The sequence below is a fragment of the Pteronotus mesoamericanus genome, unplaced genomic scaffold (genome assembly GCF_021234165.1).
Source record: "Pteronotus mesoamericanus isolate MK-2021 breed Mesoamerican mustached bat unplaced genomic scaffold, CSHL_Meso_final scaffold_651, whole genome shotgun sequence".
Taxonomy (NCBI): Eukaryota; Metazoa; Chordata; class Mammalia; order Chiroptera; family Mormoopidae; genus Pteronotus; species Pteronotus mesoamericanus.
In genome coordinates, this window is record NW_026555325.1 from 45,998,773 (window position 1) to 46,020,807 (window position 22,035).

Genomic DNA, 22,035 nt, shown 5'->3' on the forward strand with positions numbered 1-22,035 from the left:
CAGTTATATCAAAGTAAAGATATAAACCCATTTAACCAAACAAACTCTGCCTGTGTCGATCTCACACTGGAATCTCACAACTATGATAAATATAATGATTTGCAAATACAGGGGTGGGTAAAAGTAGGCTTACAGTTGTTTGTATGGAAAAAGACATGCAGGTAAGGATTATTACAATAGCTTTATTAACTCTGTGTGTTGCATCCTCACAACTATAATCCAACTTTTGTCCACTCAGTATGTACATTCTACTTCTCAAACAGTTTCCATGATTTCTTTTTTGCTACTGATACCTTCATTCCATATACCTTGCTATCCCACACCTTTGAGGTCAGTAGAATAAAAACTATTACCCTGACAAGTTACACGTGTGGTAATTAAAACACAAATAAGTTAACTGGTCAGCCCAAAGACACAAAGTTAATGACAAATCTGGAACCAGAATCCTTATGCTAACATGACATCTCCTGTGTCATAATACTGACATCATTTATACAGAAAGTGGTATGATGGAGTAAAATTCGTGCTCTAACAACACTGATTCTTAACAGTATAACACAGTATAGCAATAAATTTTGTGGTAATTAACTGTAGTCATTATAAATTTGTTATCATTTGATCATAAAACAACTCAATCCTCTATTAAAATAATTATGATGTCCCAAGGTATTAATTGTCTTTAATGTATTTTCTTGGGCTAGCAAGACATTCTTTCAGTGGAGACCAAACAAGTACATCTCAATGATGTATGTTCTTACCCTTCCTAGGGGTCCCCAGGCCACCCAGGACAACCAGGCCCTCCTGGACCACCTGGTGCCCCTGGTCCATGCTGTGGTGGTGGGGCTGCTGCTATTGCTGGTATAGGAGGTGAAAAAGCTGGTTTTGCCCCATATTATGGAGATGAACCACTGGATTTCAAAATCAACACCGAAGAGATTATGACTTCACTCAAATCAGTCAGTGGACAAGTAGAAAGCCTCATCAGCCCTGATGGGTCTCGTAAAAACCCTGCTCGGAACTGCCGAGACCTGAAATTTTGCCATCCTGAACTCAAGAGTGGTATGTCGGTGAATATTTCAAACTTGTGGCAACAGGACTACAGATAAAGATGCTTTTATCAGTACTTAGGAAAAAGGAAAACATTACTGTGAATAGAAAATATTTTATAGCAGAAATAGTACCTAAAAAATGTTAATTGAATGGAAACCACTTAACACTATGAGAAGAAAACATGAACTTTCCAGGTGTACTTAAAATGTAACATGAATAACTTGAAAATATTCCAAATGGTCCTACATTTAAAGACAATTTTGTAGGAATTTTAACACAAATCATAGTTTGGTATGTTTCTGCAGATCATCACAATTTTATTTGAGTGACAAAGCAATGTTTATCACACCGTTCTCAGAGTCAAATATATGTAATTTGATGCAAAGTTTGGAATTTATTAATTGAAACATTCATTTAGTACAATTTAATTTTTGTAATAAAGCAAATTATTAAATTTTTCAAATTAAAAATGATTAAATAAAAATTTTCAGAGTATTATATGGAATTAAATATAATATTGTAATAGTGTAGGAGTTTGCATATATTGAGTTCTTTCAGAAAAGCAAAATTATTTCAGGCTCTTAAATATCTTGACATGGAACATTACCTCAGAGTCATTTCTGAAAATTACTTAAAATAGAAGACAATCATTAATCATGGGGACTTTAAGTTTAGACTTACTGGCATAAACCTATATTAGACAAAGAGCTTACATTAAGAAAAACCATATTAAATAAGTAGTCATCTTTTAAAAAGAGATTTTGGTAAATACAATACATAATTAAAATTTCTTCGCTTAATATATCTTCATTGTCCAATATTAAGGTGATATTTTGTACCTCAGTGGTTTCTAATTGCTGTAGCTAACTGCTTTACCTCAATAATTTCAATCTGAAAGTTTCTCTGTTGTACTATACTATTAAATACATTAATAGTCAGCATTATGAATGTCATACCAGGCAAACAAAATCATTCTGGTCTAAATTTCATTATGAGATTTTATAACCAATTTCCATTGTCCTTTTGTGACTATTCAGGAGAATATTGGGTTGATCCTAACCAAGGTTGCAAAATGGATGCTATTAAAGTATTCTGCAATATGGAGACTGGGGAAACATGCATAAATGCCAGTCCTTTGAGTGTTCCACGTAAAAACTGGTGGAAAGATTCTGGTGCTGAGAAGAAACATGTTTGGTTTGGTGAAACCATGGATGGTGGTTTTCAGGTAAGAAAGACTACAGCAATTTTTTTTAACTGAATCATCTTTGTCAATGTGACTTTCTTGACTCCAGCTATTTGTTCATCACACAGCAAAATTAATCAATGAAAGAAACCAAATGATTTTATATATTCAGATGACTACTTTTAACTTTTATAGCTTTTCCTTTAAGAGCTAAGCTAGATTGAATTATTCTTTGTATGCAATCACCTTTCTTTCAATTCTCAAAGACCTTTTATACTCTAACATTTTTGTTATGCATGCAATAAAAATATATTCATATAGTGACTGTTAATTGACTTATCTTGGTGATCACATTGTAAGGTATATAAATGTAGAATCACTATGTTGTACATCTGACACTAATATAGTATGTCAACTATAATTTAATTAAAAATTCACATATAAAATATTCCTACATAAAGTATACAAACAACCACATTACAATGGTCAAACTATATTGCACAAATCCCTTACACACAAGTTCCAAGTAAAATGTTTGATCAATTTTATTTGTTTCCTATTCCAGTTTAGCTATGGTAATCGTGAACTTCCTGAAGATGTCCTTGATGTCCAGCTGGCATTCCTCCGACTTCTCTCCAGCCGGGCCTCCCAGAACATCACATATCACTGCAAGAATAGCATTGCATACATGGACCATGCCAGTGGGAATGTGAAGAAAGCCCTGAAGCTGATGGGGTCAAATGAAGGCGAATTCAAGGCTGAAGGAAATAGCAAATTTATGTACACAGTTCTGGAGGACGGTTGCACTGTAAGTAACAACATTTTTATAAGCATGGATCACAATGAACTCAACAGTTCTAGTTTAATCACACTATTTAGAAAAGAAGAAATAAAAATAATGAGGGTGAACAAATGAAGGCATTTGGTGTGAGTTATATAAAAGCTACTGATTCATTGAAGTAAATTTTAAGTAACACAAAGAATAAATTTTCTCAACCATAAGGTAAAAAGCAGTTAAAATGAAAACAATTGAAATTTAAATCCATAATATAAATGCTATTAGATAATTTGGATGGATACTATACGTTCTACATAATAGCCATTGTATGGACACAATCTAAAATCTCTGCTTTCCTTTTAATTTTGAAGGTTAACTTTAAACCTCTTCTGTGTTATTATCATTTATGAGTAGAGGGAGAATTCACTTCTAATATTAGCAAATTCTGTAGTGAAAGATCTTCTTCCATTTCTTAGTAAATGAACTATATACCCACTAGCAATGACCAGAGCTAAAGCTTCTGAGAATGAATTGGCCTACGGCACTCTCCCTGCTGAGTTGACCCTGAAGACCTATAAGGCTTTTCATAAACAATTTGGTTATCAACTGGGAAGATACAGCTTTGAAGTGGAGCAGATCTCATGTGTATGGAAGATAGTATGGCAAAGTTAGCAACTCCCTTCAAGAAAACTAAAAAAACAAACAAACAAACACAAAAAACTTTGTCCATCACAAGTATCTAAGTACAATCATGTTTCATATAGTGACATTTGGGTCAATGGTGGACCACATATATGGCAATGTCCCCATAAGATTATAATGGAGCTGAAAAACTTCTATCACCTAGGGACATGGTAGCCATCATAAGGCCAGAGAACAATGTGTTACTCATGTGTTTGTGGTGAGGCTCATATAAAAAAACCTACTGCCCTGCCAGTTCTATAAAAGTATAATACATACAATAATGTATAGTCAGTACATAATGCTTGATAACTATAATAAACAATCATATTACTGGTTAATGTATTTATTCTACCTTACTTTTTATTGTTATTTTGGAGTGTACTCTTTCTACTTCCTCCCAAAAAGTTTTGCTGTAAAACAGTATGCTCTTTATGCTGGCAGTACCCCATACATCTCTTGTTTATCACATCTTGTTGGTTGTATTGTTTCCCCTTGTGCTTGATTTAATCTCTTGTTGTTTTGTACAGTAACATGCTGTACAGGCTTGTAAACTAGGAGCAATAGACTATACCATGTAGCCTTGGTGTATAGTAGGCTATCTCATCTTGGCTGGTGTAAGTACATGCTGTGATGTTCACACAATGAAATCACCTAATGACACACTTCTTAGAAGGTATCCCTTTTGTTAAGAAGCATACGAATATAATTGTAATGTCATGATCACTTACATTTTTTTTTTTTGCTCTTTTCTACAGAAACACACTGGGGAATGGGGCAAAACAGTCTTTGAATATCGAACGCGCAAGGCTGTGAGACTACCTATTGTAGATATCGCGCCATATGATGTTGGTGGTCCTGATCAAGAATTCGGCGTGGACATTGGCCCTGTTTGCTTTTTATAAACCAAAGTCTATCTAAAATCCCAGCAAAAAATTTCACACTCCATATGTGTTCCTCTTGTTCTAATCTTGTCAACCAGTACAAGTGACCAACTAAATTCCAGTTATTTATTTCCAAAATTTTTGGAAAAAGTGTAATTTGACAAAAAGGATACTTTTTTATTTTTGCTGTTACACCAAATACAGTTCAAACGCTCTTTGTTCTATTTTTTTAAAAATTTCAATTTCAAAATGTCTCAATGGTGCTATAATAAATAAACTTCAACTCTCTTATAATTACACTGAGTTACATTCTTTTTGAATCCTAGCCCATTTGCAGAGCAATGACTATGCTTACCATTAAAAGATAGCCTTTCTTTCTGAAAGAGTCAATCATGAAATTTGAGAAGACCTCCCTGTTTCAACTACCTCAACCTGGTCAGAAACACAGATGAATTCTCTAAGTTTCAGAAGATGAAAAAAATGTATAAATTGGTAAAACTTATGAATTTCATTGATTTATTACCTAAAATACTTGTTTTAAAAAAGTAGAGTATAGTGAAAGAATTTAAAGAGATATTTTAAAATCACAATTATTTCAATCTTGGATATCAACTGCTTTTAAAGGTGCTTTTCTCTTCTCTTGTCATTGCTAAAATTACCAAGATTACCAATATTTGGGAAGATTTTAAAGACACATGTTATGGTGCTAATGAACTTTCACTTTCAAAACTCTAGGTCAGAATTGTTGTCTTTCATTCAAAACACCAAATGCACATAATCTGTACATGTCTCCTGTCAAAAAGACTTATTGGCATGTCACTTCAGAGGACTCTGTCCTTCATTGTGTAAAAGTCAACAACAACAACAAAAAAACCAAATTATGTGGCTGATTTGTCACAATAACACAGGGAATGTATTGAAGTTTAACTTTGTAAGCTTGTATGTGGTTGTTGATCTTTTTTTTCTTACAGACACCCATAATAAAATTTCATAATGAAACATTTCTGGTTTTTGTCACTTTTCATAAATATAACAAATGCATGTTTATACTCAGGATCTTTAGTGATTTTCTACAAAAAAGAATATTGAACTCTAACTCTCTAACATAATAATGCAATGACCTTCAGAAAAACAGTATGCGTTAATATAACCTATGTTCAGAGAAGAAATAATGCCCAGTGGGGGATATTGCAGAAATTTAGATTATATTTAGTAGAACCCCTGAGACATATTGAAAATGGAAGCCTTTCTATTTGAGTCAATCCCTGGAAATAGTAACATAGTAAATCAGGTTGTCCCTAACATGGAAATAATCAGAGAGGCAGATGCTGGTTATTTATAAGGCTATAAGTAGGGCTGGCAAAACAGACATTAAGAATAATTGCAAATTTAAGCTTTTTCTATCACCTTTGCATACCACCTCATTGCTCTCTTTAGCCAGGCCCTTCTCTACCATCAAGTGCTTATTGTTTTAGTTACTATAAATAAAAGTAATATAGTCTCGCATACTTGACTTTATAGTTTGAAATTTTCTCGCTGTATATGGGTGATAAAAATTACAACTTCAAAAATAAAAATTTCACCAGTCAAATGTCAAAACTCTTAGCTGAGTTATCCTCCATGTTAGAGGCAACAAATGCTAACAGCTTCTTCTGCATCTTTCTGGGCATATATGTTATATAAATATTTGAGAGAGAGATACAGAGAGAGATGCAGAGACAGAGAGACAAAAAGCGAATTTGCATTGAGTTACAAAATTAAATTACTTGAAGTTCTAATTTTAGACATTTTCAAAGCCAGATATAGTTGGTCAAGGCTTTCACATTGCATCAAGTGGCATTGGCTCTCCTGCCTCCCTTTCTCACTTATACAGACCTTTATAAACACATTGGACCCAACTGAATAATTTAGGTTAATCTCCCCATCTCAAGGTTGGTTGATTAGCAACCTTAAGTCTGTCTACAACCTTATCCTTCCTTGCCTTCCTATATAACCTAACATATTCATAGGTTTCAGTGCTTAAAATGTGAACATATTTAGGGGTTATTTTTCTGCCTACCTACACAAAGAAGGAAGGAGAATAGAATATTCATGTGGCTGGTGGTCAACTGCAATCAAGGCAGCAATAGACATATTTCTAGAGAAGCTTGGCCAATCATGCCAAGAATGGCATCCAGTGTCCAGTTTTATGATGGTTTCATCACGCTGTCTCTGGGGTATGATTTTGAAGATGGCTCTGAACATCAGCATTCTTTTTGTTTCTGCTCATTTTATGAACCTGGGTACTTTAGTTTCCTCTGAATTTCCTGAACTTCAGATAAAAATCTACAGATTACATTTCTATTTAAATTAGCCAAATTTGTTTTAGATTGATTTCAACTGAGAAACTCAACTAGGCCAACAATTGGTAGTAACAGTGACTGTAGTGAGCAGAAACTCAGAAAAGTAGAAAGCCTATGGGGTTAAACATTTGTACTGGTTAGGGTAAAGGTAGGGAAACCCAATTTTAATCCAGGAATGAGAATTTGGCAGTCCATGGGAACAGGATTCATTATTTGTGATCATCTGGATGGTTTGTACATTAAAACTAAAGCTTAAGGCAATGAGTGGTTTCTGCTACTCAACATTATATTTAAATTTCATGAGAAATTGTAGAGCTTCATGTAGATTTAGCTGCCTTTCCTGGTTATGCACATAAAGAGAAAGACAGGCTTAAGTCCCTAACTTCTTGGCTCAAGGTGCAGAAGGAAAGCAATGACTTTTCTTTGACTGAGCTAAATAAAAACACAAATATACTTAAAATTTTTCAAACTCATCTCTTTATACAGATTTGAGATAACTGAAAAGCAAGTATAAATTTAATTCTGCAGATTACTAAACTTCAACATAAACCTAATGAATTTTTCAATTCTCTCCTCATTTGCTATATAATTGGAAAACAACAGAACCCCAGAAATTTGAGTGGGGTTTAGAGAAAAATTCTCTCCAAACATTCCCATTTCACATTAAATTTCTCTAGCCATTTAAAATAAGACCATTATTTCCCACCTGGTAATATTCCTGCTTTTCTTGTGATGCAAAATGATCCCAAGAAAAGACCTGTTCTCCTCACACTTCACTCCCACCACTGTTTACTGTTCCCAGACTTAAAGTCAGAGTCAGATCCCTGAATGTTTTCTGGGGGTAACAATTTATTTTTATTTTTTTTTAATTAATTTATTTACTTTTTAAATACATTTGTCTCTGCCTTCCCCCCCTCTTTCCCTTGCCCCCTCCCACCTTCCCTCCCTCAGCTCTTCCCCTTTGGTTTTGTCCATGAGTCCTTGCTATATGTTCCTTGACTTTCCCCTTCCCTTCCCTTTCCCTGCCCCCCCTTCCCTCTTGTCTCTGTTGATTTCTTTTCCTTTCAGTGTTGCTGGTCATATTTGCCTTGCTTCTTTGTATTGTTGGTTAGGTTCCGCTTATAGGTGAGATCATATGGTATTTGTCTTTTGCCCCCTGGCTTATTTCACTTAGCATGATGCTCTCCAGTTCCATCCATGCTGTTGCGAAGTTTAGTACTTCTTTTTTTCTTTCTGCTGCGTAGATCCCTGAATGTTTTCTGGGGGTAACAATTTAAAGGTCAATCTCAGGCTTACACATAAAAAGATGGAAAGATGTAATTAATTTTCATTTTCTAAAGCTTGGTGAATATTTGTGGAAGTGGGTTGTGAGGTGTTAGACAAATGAGAATGATGCAATTCAGATTAGACAAATTTATCAACCTGTGCATGTAACAAAGAATTCTAGGAAGATTATACGTATTATGGTTGGTTGACTGAACCAAGCCTCAGAGGCAGCCCAAACTAAATGAATTTGAGTCATCAAAAGCTTCCTGACAGGTAGAGAATGTAATTTAAAAACTTAAGAAGATAGACATGTTAGAGAGTTTTATCATATGTGACACACTGGTCATCTTCTAACTATTGTATATTCTCAAGGCTGGACCACCAAGGTCTCAGAAATACACAAGGAAATATGAGCTAACTAACACCTTTGAAAACCTCCTTTTAGTGTGTCTTCACTCTGGAGATGGAAATGGGCCCAACTGATATAAACTTCTTGGTTTCAGTACAAATTACAGGATTCCAGTAAGCAGAGGCCAAACTACTAGAAAGAAACAAAGTGAGAGTAACTGTAAGAGACAGCAGGTTGGCATGGGGAAAAACAAACAAACACACAAACAAAAAAACCCAAAACAAACATAAAAACCTTTACAAAACAACAACAAAACGGAACACCTAACTTGGAAATACTTTTGGTGGTAGTGGCTAATTGATAGTGCACCTAATAAGATGGGCCATATTAGATAGGCTGCCTGTGACAGTTGAACTTAGTTTGTGTGTGTGTGTGTGTGTGTGTGTGTGTGTGTGTATAAAACTATATATATAGACAAATATATATAGAGAGAGAGACAAATTATATAACTAGTAATGACAAATAATTCTAGTATAGGTGAAAAGAGATCTTAAATTAGCTTAGCAACCTCACAAGCAGTAAGAATTTCACCCCTAGAACCAGGACCATGAATGAAGAAATTCAGGATTTTAGAGGAAGTCACCTGCAATTACAACACAATTAATAAGCAGTTAACATGTTCCAGGTACTGTTCTTGTCACTTTAAACATATTAATATATTACTCATTGCAATTCTATAAAGTACTATTATCTTTATTTAGCCAAAAAAAAAAAAGTTGAAAGAAGTTAAGTAAATTGCCCAAGGACACCTAACAAGTAAGAACGAGGGCTAAGATTTTAGCCCAAACAATCCAACTTTAGAGCTAATAATCTATACTATAACAGTGAATAGCTTAAGGTATTATACCTTTTCTCCAAAAGAAACCTAAATTACCAAAGTTGGTGCACTAGGGAGAGAGGAAATGCATTTCTTATTGAAGAATAATTATAAATTATCACAATTCTTAGTGACTAAAAATATTACTCTAAACTTGAGTTGGGGTTTCAATTATTCACTTCCAGGATAATCATAGCTAATTCTTGTCCCATAATTCATGTAAGTATGCATTTATTTAGTAATTCATTTAGTTATAAAGTACTGACTGAGTATCTAATGTGTAGCAAGAACTGAGAAAATATCTTCTTTTAAATGAATTTCTTCCCATTGTTAGGTTATTTCTTCTCTGTCTGTCATTGTTATCTATCCAGTCATTAGAATGCCATTAGACACTCTAATGCCTCTCCTTGACATTCTCATCTATCTGCACAACTTTAGTCATTACTTTAACTGAAGATAACTAATAAAATTACATCTGCATTTCATGAAACTAAAAACTCATATTCTATGACCTAACTGAGACTTCCACTAAAGTTTTCAAATATAGTCATTTGCACTATAATGATGTTTTGTTCAACAAATTACCGCCTACATTATGGTGGTCCCATAAGATTACAATGGAGCTTTGGCTGGTGTGGCTCAGTGGATTAAGTGCTGGCCTGTGAACCAAAGCGTCACTCATTTGATTCGCAGTCAGGGCACATGCCTGGGTTGCAGGCCAGGTCCCCAGTAGGGGGTGCACAAGGGGCAATCACAGGTTGATGTTTCTCTCCTTCTCTTTCTCCCTTCCTTTTCCATCTCTAAAAATAAATAAAACATCTTTCAAAAAATTACAATGGAGTTGAAAAATTCCTATTGCTTACTGATGCCATTGCTGAGTTAGTTGGCAGTTAGATACCAATCTGGAGTTCAGAGGAGATGTCCAGGTTAGAGAAATATATTTAGAAGTTTTGGCATATGAATGGTTTTAACATCCATGTAAGTGGATGTGATCATCAAGTAACTGAGTACTGAGGGAAAGGAGAAAACGAATAAGGACTAAACTCTCAGGGTATTTCAATATTTATAGATTGGTAAAATAAGAAGGAAGAAGCTAAGGCAATGGAGAAGAAACAAAAGAAGACAAAGGAAGTACAATGACCTAGATGCCAAGTAAAAAAAAAATTTTGTTGTTTAAATTTTAGAATATAGCATATTAGAAGGATAAATAATCTTACAGTTGATATATTCCAAGGGCACTAATTGCACATTTTATAAATGGAGGTTATATAATGTTCTATGAATCTCCCTTTGTCTTGCCAAATAGTAATGTAAAGCAGTTTTTCAATTCATAGTCATATTAGCACATCATTATCTCTCTTGATGGAAAATTAAATACAATCCTTTTTACCTTTGGAATGACATTTAAACAAAAATTATTTCACTTTTTTGTTTGAAATAAAATCTCTTTTATAAATTATATTTGGAAAACTCAGACAAGAAGGATAATTGATTATCCATGCCCCATATCAATAGACATTTTCTTAAAGTCTTCTATGTATATTCTAACATAATATGGACAATACTACATACACAGTGTTGTATGCTGCTTATTGCATTTAACATGATACTATTTTTCCTATAAAAAGTATTTCTTGATTTTGGTAACAATGAGGGAAAATATAGAGGAAACCTTGTTTTAAGTAATGGCTTTAAAGTTAGAAATCCCAAGAAAGCTAACTTACTTTTACCTAGTTTATATTAAAATTTTACTTGTCTGGGTTCTGTTGTAGAGGAATATACTTATTTTTTAAAAGTGCATCATAAACCATGAAAAATATTTTCCTTTCATACATAACACTCCATTAAGTCATAACTCACAAAGTGAACTTGATGCAATATTGGTGAAAACATTGAAAACATTCTACACGACAGAGCATACATGAAATCTCTTCCCAAATCTTCATGTTCCCCTATTGGTCAGCCCTAAGATTTTCAGAAATCTTATAAAGAATTGCTTGATGGGAGGAAATTTGACTTGGGGTGGTGAACATACAATACAGTATACAGATGATGTGTTGTGGATTTGTGTACCTGAAATGTGGATAATTTTGCTAATCAGTGTCATCCCAATAAATCCAATAAAAAGGAAAAAAGAGAAAAAGAAAGAAAAAGAATCACTCATTGAATCAGTGCCATAGAGAAAAAAAATATCATCCACAACCAATATTTTTCTAAACAAATTTTTTATGATGAAATTTTTGCTCCCTTTTCTTCTTGTGTCTTTTATCCTTGTTCTAAAACATATTTCCCTTTAAAATTCCTAAATGTTCTCACTAAAAATGAATGGAATTACTTGGCATCCTTTAACCCTATCTGATATGATTCTTGTTAACAGAAGTCTGGCTACCCTTTGTGGTCAATAAAATTATTAAAACTATTATAAAATGGGAATTATTATATTTCACACTAGTTTACCAATGCTGTGAAAGCAAAGATATACTTATTTCAGTCTTGCCAAAGAAACATTTCACAATTAAATATGTGCAAATAAAAACAACAAGATTTAAGCTCTGTCTTAGATTAGGTTCTCTGGAAACAGAATTTAAGATACAGACATGTACAGAAGATTTATTGGAAAATCATCTCAGGAGATACATAAAGGCAGAGCTGGACAGACGAGAAGCTGATCCACATTCAAATAACACAGGTTTCAGGCAGTCCTACAAGAAACTCTGGAACTGAAATGACCCTTACTGGTTTTTATAATTCACAATGGACCAGAACTGATCACAGGTGTTTTAATTAACTGTGGGCTAGAACATTGAAGGAACAGGAGTTACCATCAGTAAAGCAGTATTAGTGAATGAGGGCAACTCTGAACATGGGGCATAACTGTGAGTGCACAGTAACAGATATTCACAGGGACTGATAGGTCAATGGTTTCCTTGGAAAAGAAAAATATGGGTGAAGCAATACATTATCTACTGTAAGTTTTTACTCCATGCCTAACACTATGCTAAACACTATAAAGAAATATAACACATGATTGCTACTCTTTTGGAATGTGTTGTCTACAACAGATAAACTGAACTCATATGAAATGGTACAAAAGCATTCAGGATGGTGAACAATTAAGTGCTAAATTGTGTTTTGCCAACCATAAGAAATATAGATAGTAGATCAGAAAAAGAATTGACCAGTGATGATTTTATTGTCAGGACAGTCTTCCTTAAGAAGACAAGACTTGCTTTTGGTAATAAAGAAGGGTTAAGATCTAGGTAAATGGTAAAGAAAAAGAACGCTATTTCAGACAAGAAACAAAAGCAAAATGAAAGATAGAAGCAGAAATGATTATTCCATGCCCATGGGACAGTAGAGTGTTCAGGCTACCTGAACTCATTCATTTCAATTCAGTAACATTATTGAGCAATTGTTAAATGCAAGGCTCACAACCAAGTGCTCAAGAAGACTCAAGGGGAGTGAGACACCATAAAATGTAAAAAATAACATATCACGAGACTCAATAAGTTGTGTTACAGGGATATGAGATACAAGACAAGCACAAGGAAGGAACAATGGCATCCACTTAGAGGCCCTCAAGAAAGGCAACACGAAGAAGGCAGCACTTGAGACAGAGTTTAAGTAATAGAATGTTTTCAGGGAAAGAATAGAAATCCATGGAAAATACTGTAAGGAAAGAGTTATGTGTTATATTTAGCAATTTAAATTACACCCATTTCAGATGGAGCATGGGTTTCGTGTGGCAGTGTAAGAGATAAGGCTGGAGGTATAGTCTGGTACAGACAGCTTGGAATAGCAAAATGACAGGGTCTTTTCATTTTGTTGTTGTTGTTGTTGTTTTAAATCTGCTTCAGTATTGAGCCATATAATGGCTTTACATCCTGGAATACTGTTGCTTGAGGGAAGCTCAAGGTCAAGGTAAGTGAGAGGAGGTAGGATCAGATTTACAGGCAACTGTGGAAAGAAAGAAGGGTTAATATACAGTTTAGGAAAGAAGAAAATAAGCCTAAAGAACCTTGGCAAGGAAATAAAGCACTTTTTTTCAAAGACAAGACTAAAGAGAGAGTCACAGAGTATAGGCATACTTGCTGTGAAAAATTAGGTTAAGAGTGGAAAATGAGGGCAGCAAAAGGAGGACATCAAAAAGTCATGCAAGAGACAATTCTGTTTAATAAGGAAGGACTAAGTGGAAAGTTACGCAAGTCCAGTCTTACAGCTTTCTACGTGGCAGTTCAACACAACAGTGATTTATTTGGAAGGGTGGTTGAACATGAAAATGTGTGACTGATTGGAGAATACTAGGTCAGGGATGGCTAAAGTAGATTTGGAAATTATTCTTATACAGATGGTCGATGAAATCATCTGGCTCCAGATGAAATCATTAGGGAGAAAACTTCCAAAGGAAAGGGGAAAAGGACAGCATGATTTATATGCGGTGGGAGAGATACTGTGAAGGAAGCATCACTGTGAGTCTGATTTGGCATCCTGTAGCTTTTAATAGTTTAAGAAAAGGGGGATTTAATTTTTAAAGCTAGGGTTGTGATTAATTCAAGGGCTATGAGCACAGAGAAGAAACTGAACAAAAAGAAGATATCATTAGTGCTCTTAATAAAAAAAGATTTAGATTTGATTATCAAATATTGTCTTGACTTGAAGCCACCTGTGGACTGTCTTCAGTGGAGTCAGCAAAGGCACAGATTTGAAGGAATGAAGACAATCACTGCCTGTGAGAACCCACAGAGCATAACATTGTAGCATTGTGCATGGAAACATGTCAGATGTCTCAGAGGAGCTTGGACTGCAGCTTCCTTTTTGAATCTTTAGGGCTCACATTTTAACTACAGATGTCTTCAATTTCTGTTGAATTTTTTTTTCATTAAAGTAGCTAACAATTGTGATCATTCTGTATCTCCAGCTGCCTTTCATTATAAGATCTATTTCATAACAGTTTCGACTGTTGAGAAAATTATTCATATTAACATTGCAGTTTCATCTTCCTGTATTTATTACCATTTGAATCCACATTTTTTTTATTTCACATATGTGTAAACCAACTTTTTATAGTATTGATGGCATTTAACCATAATTTCTTATATGTGTAAGCTGTTGGTATGCACTCCTTTAATGATGGTGAATCTTATTGTTTAATAAAAATAAATGTAGCCTTTGGGGTTTTATTTTGTTTTGTTTTACTTATAAGATAGTCACATGGTAGAGCATGATTGTGAATAAAATTAATTTGAGGAGTTTGTTGATGGCATCAAAATAAAATCCAACAGAATTATAAGTACATATTACATAGAGTTATGCTACAGTAGTATAATTTTATCTTTAGGGTTCTCTATTATAACATTTTCACTTGTATCTTCACACAGATTTATTTTCAACCACCATTTTCTTCTTTTTTTAATTCTCTTCCATTGGTCTTTTTGAGTTTAATCATTAAAGTGTAAAAATGAGAATATGAACTGCATTATAGCATCCGAGGTGGCTTCAAGTGCTCTTTCTGAAAGTTTAAGGTTATCTATAACAACCAAAATTCAGGATTCTATAACTAAGAAGTAATATTCCAAGTAATTAGAGTAGAACTTTCCTCTGTCTTTTTCCCTTAAACATCTAGGTTCCCCAGTGATCTGTCCTAGCTCACTGATCCCTTTTTACATCTTTCTTGAGTGACCCCATTCTCACCTAAAGCTTTGATTTCACATCAAAGCCTTGTTGTAATGGCTCATACACCTATGTGATGGCCCACGCTGACATATCCCATACATCTTGAGCCTGTCCCCTTCCCTACTCCCCACCATAGTAAACACCACCATCTTCCATCCAGCTACCCAAGCCAGAAACTTAAGAATAATACTACATTTCTTGTTACCTCATCCCCTCACTCTTTTATCAGATTTCGGTTAATTCTATTGATAAAATATCTCTTCAATCCAGTGGCCTTGACTTACTTATTCCCTTATGTCTTTTTTTCCAACATAGTTCTAACTCATCTCTGCTTTCAGCCTCACTTACCTTAAAAATTCTCCAAGTGTTAACCCATGTCTCTATGGTCAACTAGTATTTGACAAAATGAGCAGAAGCATAAAATGGAGTAAAGATAGCCTCTTCAACAAATGGTGTTGGGAGATGGAATAGTACATACGACAAAATGAAACTAGACTACCAACGTACACCATGCTAAAAATAGATAAACTAAAAATGGATAAAAGACAAACATAAGTGGTGACACCATAAATGTCCTAGAGAAAAACATAGGCAGTAAAATTTCAGATATCCATGCAGCAATATTTTCACGGATACATCCTCTAGCAGGAGTGTCCAATCTGAGGTCTGTGGGCTGTATGCAGCTCAGGATGGCTATGAATGTGGCCCAATACAAAATCATAAATTTCCTTAAAACATTATGAGATTTCTTTGTATTGATATGTCACAATGTATTTAATGTGTGGCCCAGAGACGCCAAAAAGTTGAACACACCTGTTAGGAAAAGAGAAATAAAGGAAAGTATAAGGAAATGGACAAACAGGACTACATCAAATTAAAAAACTTCTGCACGGCTGAAGAAAACATCAGCAAAATGAAAAAGGAACCAGCCATATGGGAAAACATATTTGCCAACGATATAACAGACAAGGGTCTGATCTCCAAAATACATAAAGAATTCATATGACTCATCATCAAGGAAGACAAACAATCCAATTTTTAAAAAATGGAAAAATGACCTGAACAGCCATTTCTTCAAGGGGGGCATACAGAGGGCCCATAGGCATATGAAAGGATGCTCAACACCACTAGCTATCAGAGAAATGCAAATTAAAACCACAATGAGATATCACCTCACACTGGTCAGAATGGCCATCATTAATATATCCACAAACAAGTGCTGGCAAGGATGCAGAAAAGGGAACTATAGTGCGCTATTGGTGGGAATGCAGACTGGTACAGCCACTGTGGACAACAATATGGAATTTCCTCAAAAAACTAAAATGGAACTGCCTTTGAGAGTGATTCCGCTGCTGGGATTATATCCTAAGAATACCAAAACATCAATTCAAAAGAACCTATGAACACCTATGTTCAAAGCAGCATTGATTACAATATCCAAGTGCTAAAAACAGCCTAAGTGCTCATCAGTAAATGAGTGGATGAAAAAACTGTGCTACAGAGGACTTCAAGATGGTGGAGGAGTGAATGGAAGTCAAAGTGACCTTCACCCAGGACCAAGATGGAATTACAACTAAATTGTGGAAAAATCACCTGGAACAAACAACTAAACAATAGTAAGAGAGGAGCCTTATAACCTAGAACAGACAAAAGAATCAGCTTTAGCCCAACCTAACTGCCACTTATCCTGCTCTCTGGCAAAGAGAGGGGCAGAGTGTGCTAGACACACCTAAGGAGAGACTGGGGAAGGAGAGAGAATTGAGTGAGTAGTTGGCTGGATCCTGGTGCTGACTCATTCTCCATATGGCAGCAGCCATCCTGCTCAGGCAGACCACTCCCCTGAGTGGCAACAACATGAGTACAAAATAGCCCTGCACCCAGGAGGGACTCTGTCCTGCCCTGTGGTGCCTCAGGCTGATTCCTGAGTGCAGAGTGACTAGATTAACAACTAAAGGAGACAGCCACAGACAGTAGATTCCTGGAAGTCTCAAACAGACTGCCTAAGGTCAGACAGGGTCAACATCTGACATCATAAGAGACAGCTCCAGACACAAAAAGCAACAGTTTCATACCATAGAAGTTCATACCACAAAGTCAGGAAATCAAGACAGATCAACTTAAGAAGGATAAGCAAAAGAGAAGAGTTTCACAAATAATGGGAAGACAAAGAAATATCCCCTAGTCAAAGGGAAAGGAAGAATCCCCAGAAAGAGAACTAAATGAAATTGAGGCAAATAAACTATCAGATATTGAGTTCAAAACAATAGTTCTAAGGAAGCTGAATGAGCTCAGTGAGCTCAGAAAGAATTTAAAAAACTACAGGGAAACTATGGGGAACTAACTGAAAACTATATCAGCATGGAAAAAGACATAGAAACTATCAATAAGAGACAAGAGGAAATGAAGAATACAATTTCTGAATTGAAGAACACAGTAGAAGGAATCAAAAACAGGCTAGATGAAGCAGATGATCAAATAAACGAGCTGGAGGACAAGGTAGGAAAAAGCTCCCAGAAAAAGCAAGAAAATGAAAAAAGACTCAAAAAGAATGAAGAGGCATTTAGGGAAATGCAGGACAACCTGAAATATAACAGGGATACCAGAAGGAGAAGAAGAGGAGGAAGGGATAGAGAACCTGTTTGAAAAAGTCATGATGGACAACTTCCTAATTGGAGGAGAGAAAAAGCCACACAAGTGCAGGAAGCACAGAGGATCCCATTCAAGAGGAACCCAAGGAAGCCCACTCCAAGACACATCATCATTAAAATGGCAAATATCAAAGACAAACAGAGAATCCTAAAGGCAGAAAAGGAAAAACAGGTAGTAACATATAAGGGAGCCCTGGTACAGCTAGCAGCTGATTTCTCAACAGAAACACTACAAGCCAGAAGGGAATGGCAAGAAATATTCCAAGCATGAAAAGCAAAGGCCTGGAACCAAGGCTGCTCTACCCCAGCAAGGTTCTCAATTAAAATGGAAGGTGTAATAAGGAGTTTCCAAGACAAAAAGAAGTCTAAAAGAATACACCTCCACCAAACCAGCATTGCAAGATATGTTAAAGGGACTGTTTTAAGAAAATGAAGAAAAAGAGTCTATGAATACCAAGTTCCTTTCACAGTCATCAATGCTTGATATTATCAATACCTTTAATACTTATTAATCTGATTGTAACAATGATGTGTTTTTAATTGTTACTTTATTATTTGTTAAAACTAAACCTGGTTTTCTACATTTCTTGCCTATTTCTATCATTTTTAAAAAGCTTTAAATGACTTTTTGGTATTCTTTATCCATATTTTTGATTAAATGTTTGTAAATTGTGCTGCAATGAACATTGGGGTGCATAGGTTTTTTTGAATTGGTGTTTTCAGATTCTTAGGGTATAATCCCAGCGGTGTAATCCCTGGGTCAAAAGGCAGTTCTATTTTAAGCTTTTTGAGGAAATTCCAAACTGTTTCCCACAGTGGCTGCAGCAGTCTGCATTCCCACCAACAGTGTACTAGAGTTCCTAAATAGCCATAGCAATCTTGAGAAAGAAGAACAAAATTGGAAGTATCATACTACCTGACATCAAACTACAAAGGTTACAGTGCTCAAAACATCATGGTACTGGCATAAAAACAGGCATATAGATCAATGGAACAGAATAGGGAAACCAGAAATAAATCTACACCTATATGGTCAATTAATATTCAACAAAGGAGGAAAGGCTATGCAATGTGGTTAAGATGATCTCTTCAATAAATGGTATTGGGAAAACTGGACAGATACATGAAAAAACTGAAACTAGGCCCACCTTTATATATCATATATGAAAATATACTCAAGGAATAAAAGACTTAAATGTTAAGATTCAAAACCACAAAAATCCTACAAGAAAACCTAGAGAGCAAAATCTCTGGCATTTCTCTTAGCAATATTTTTTTCATCTCCTTGGGGAGGGGAAATGAACAAAATAATTAAAAAATGGAACTGTACCAAACTAAAAAGCTTTTGCCCAGAAAAGGAAATCATCAACAAAAAGAAAAGACAATCTACTGAATGGGAAAAGATACTCACCAGTGACATATTTGACCAGGGTTAATATCCAAAATGCATAAAGAACTCACAACTTAATACCAAAAAACAAACAATACAATTAAAAAATGGGCAGAGGACCTCCACAGACATTTCTCCAAAGAAGATATACAGATGCCAAAATATCGTAAAAGATGTTTAGTGTCACTAATCATCAGTGAAATGCAAATTAATGTCACTTATGTGTGGAATATAAAGAAAAAAATAAATGAACAAACGAAATAGACTCATAATGAGAATGGACTGATGCTTGCCAGACTGAAGCTTGGGTGATTGGGTTAAAAAAAGTGACGGGATTAAGAAGTAGAAGTTTGTAGTTACAAAAGTCATGAGGATGTAAAAATACAGCATAGGAAATATAGTCAATACAACTGTAATAATTATGTGTGATGATGATAACAGGTGCGGGCTTGAAATATTGGGATGGGGGGACCACTTTGTAAAGTATATGATTCTCTAACTACTATGCTGTATACCTGAAACTCATACAAAAGTATATTGCATGCAAACTGAGATTGAAAAATAAAATTAAAAAATAACATAAGAATCACACTTTCTTCATAAAGATAAAAAAAGAAAACCTGTGGTACATTTACCATACATAATGGAATACTGTGCAGCAGAAAGAAAGAAGGAACTCCTACCTTTCTCAACAGCACGGATGGAATTGGAGAGCATTATGCTATGTGCAATAAGCCAGGCAGCGAAAAACAAACACCATATGATCTCACCTATAAATGAAACCTAATGAACAAAACAAAGGAGCAAAATAGAACCAGAGGCATGGAAACAAGGAACAGACTGACAGGGACCAGCAGGGACAGGGAGGGGGATAAAGAAGGAAAGACAGGAAAGAACTTAGTTAAAGAACAAGTATAAGTTATCCATGGACATGGACAATAGGGTCAGGACTGAATGTGGGAGCAGGGGGGTAGACAGGGCAGGGGCAGTCAACAGGGAAAAACTGGGACAATTGTAATAGAACAACAATAAAAAAGAAAGAAAGAAATTCTCTGAGAGTTGCTGCCAAGATTCTTTTTCTAATATGCAAATCCAACACATGTCTTATTTGTTTTAAACACAGTATTTTGAAGTAAAAGTCCTACTGATGTCTTGGATGGTTCAGATTTTATTCAAAGAGATTGACTTGCATACAAGATAGTCAACATTTTTGGCCCATTCACAAAATGCCTAGAATACTTCCCAATTTTAATGATAACCCCAAGCACCTACTCACACATTTCCAAGGGACTTCTAGAGGGTATGGATACACTCCTAGCTGAGAACCAAAAAATAGTTTCAAAAAAACCAGTGCCTTCAGAATAACTTTTAATCCTTTTATCTTGACATAAAGGTCCCTTCATTTTATCTTTTCTTACTTTATTTTTAAGACTTATTAATTTTTAGAAAGAAAGGAAGGAAGAAAGAGAGGGAAGCATTTATGAGTGGTCCACAACCCAGACCTGCGCCCTGACAGGGAATGGATCCAGGTGACCTTTTGGTTTGCAGGTCAACGCTCAGTCCACTGAGCCACCCCAGCCAGCACTTCTTTCCTCTGTCTCCCAACAACCCCTAGCATGTAACCTACTGCCATGGCCAGCCAACTTGGGATTGCCCGCACAAGCCTTACCTTTTAAGAACTCTAAGCCTTAACCAGTGTTGTTATTTTTGTCTGGTATGCCTCCATTGCTCAAGACATTGTCTTTACTCCTTAAGACTCATTAAGAAAAACCTTTTTCAGGTAGTCTCCCTTTCTTTCCTTCCTCTCCAAATCCCAGCCTAGTTTAGACAACTGAACCCTTTGGATCCACTGTGCATACTTCATTAACATCAGTTATGAAATTTAATTCAGTTGGTGTGTTTTTATGTTTTACCCACTAAATATTAAAAACAGCATATAAACCATGAGTGACTCCTTGTAGCATTGGCAGGATAATCATTTTTATACCAAATACAAAATATCAACATTCTTAGATAAAATATATACACAGAACATACACCCACAACAGATTCTTAAGCTATAGTCTAAATCAATCTGTCACCATTGTGATGCAGTTTTTAAGTTTCACTCCATTTACTATTTGTAATTTTTAGAAATTATATTGATTGTCATCAGGAAAACTGATGATCCTGGAGAATGCCCCAGGGTCTCCTGCTATTTCTCCTACCCCCACTTCACATTTGGCCACACTACCTCTTCACTGTTACAGGAATGTGAAGAAAGTGACTTTAACTATATTTATCACAGCCAGTGGCAAAACAGACAAAAATTATATGTGAGTGCTTTCCTCCATTTTCTTTTATACCTAATACAATCAGATATTTTAATATTTGTCAAATTCTGATAGAATTTAATATCTTATTATTTCAGTGTCATTTTTTATTTCTAACAATATTAAATATTTTATATCCTCCACATGTTAATTGGCAGTAATATCATGGCTTTTGTGAATTATCTATATAGAACTTTGCATATTTTCTTTGCTCTTTTCTTATTGGTTCCTAAGAGCTTTTTGCACATAAAGTATATTAAACCTTTTCTGTCATATTTATTACAAAAATGTTCCCAGTTTGAGCATGCTTGTAAGGATACTTATTAAGAGTTTTATCATATATATTTAAAATAAATTTTAGAATCTAATCTTTCAACATTTAACATTAGTTTCATATATTTGTTTTTATTGCCATTCCAAGATTATAAAACTACTCAAAATATTTTATGGTAATATATTTAAATTTTTTTTTTATTGAAATATTCAGTCCATTTGGGAAATGTCTTGGTTTAAGGAGTAAGAGAAGAAACATGCTTTAAAATGATAAACATCTGTAGTTTCTGTAATACCATTTACTAAATAAATGAGAATTAATTTAATTA

At 34.9% G+C, this 22,035-nt stretch overlaps 1 protein-coding gene across 1 annotated transcript in view; it reads left to right on the top strand.

Annotated features, from left to right (window-relative positions):
• Positions 1–4,805, top strand: part of COL3A1 (collagen type III alpha 1 chain) — a 39,954-nt gene extending 35,149 nt beyond the window's left edge. Inside the window, exons 48-51 of the mRNA XM_054562357.1 lie at positions 768–1,059; positions 2,088–2,275; positions 2,799–3,041; positions 4,451–4,805. Of these exons, the coding sequence (XP_054418332.1) occupies positions 768–1,059; positions 2,088–2,275; positions 2,799–3,041; positions 4,451–4,597 (870 nt within the window). The 3' untranslated portion in view covers positions 4,598–4,805. The remainder of the gene's footprint in view (positions 1–767; positions 1,060–2,087; positions 2,276–2,798; positions 3,042–4,450) is intronic.
• The last annotated feature ends 17,230 nt before the right edge of the window (positions 4,806–22,035 follow it).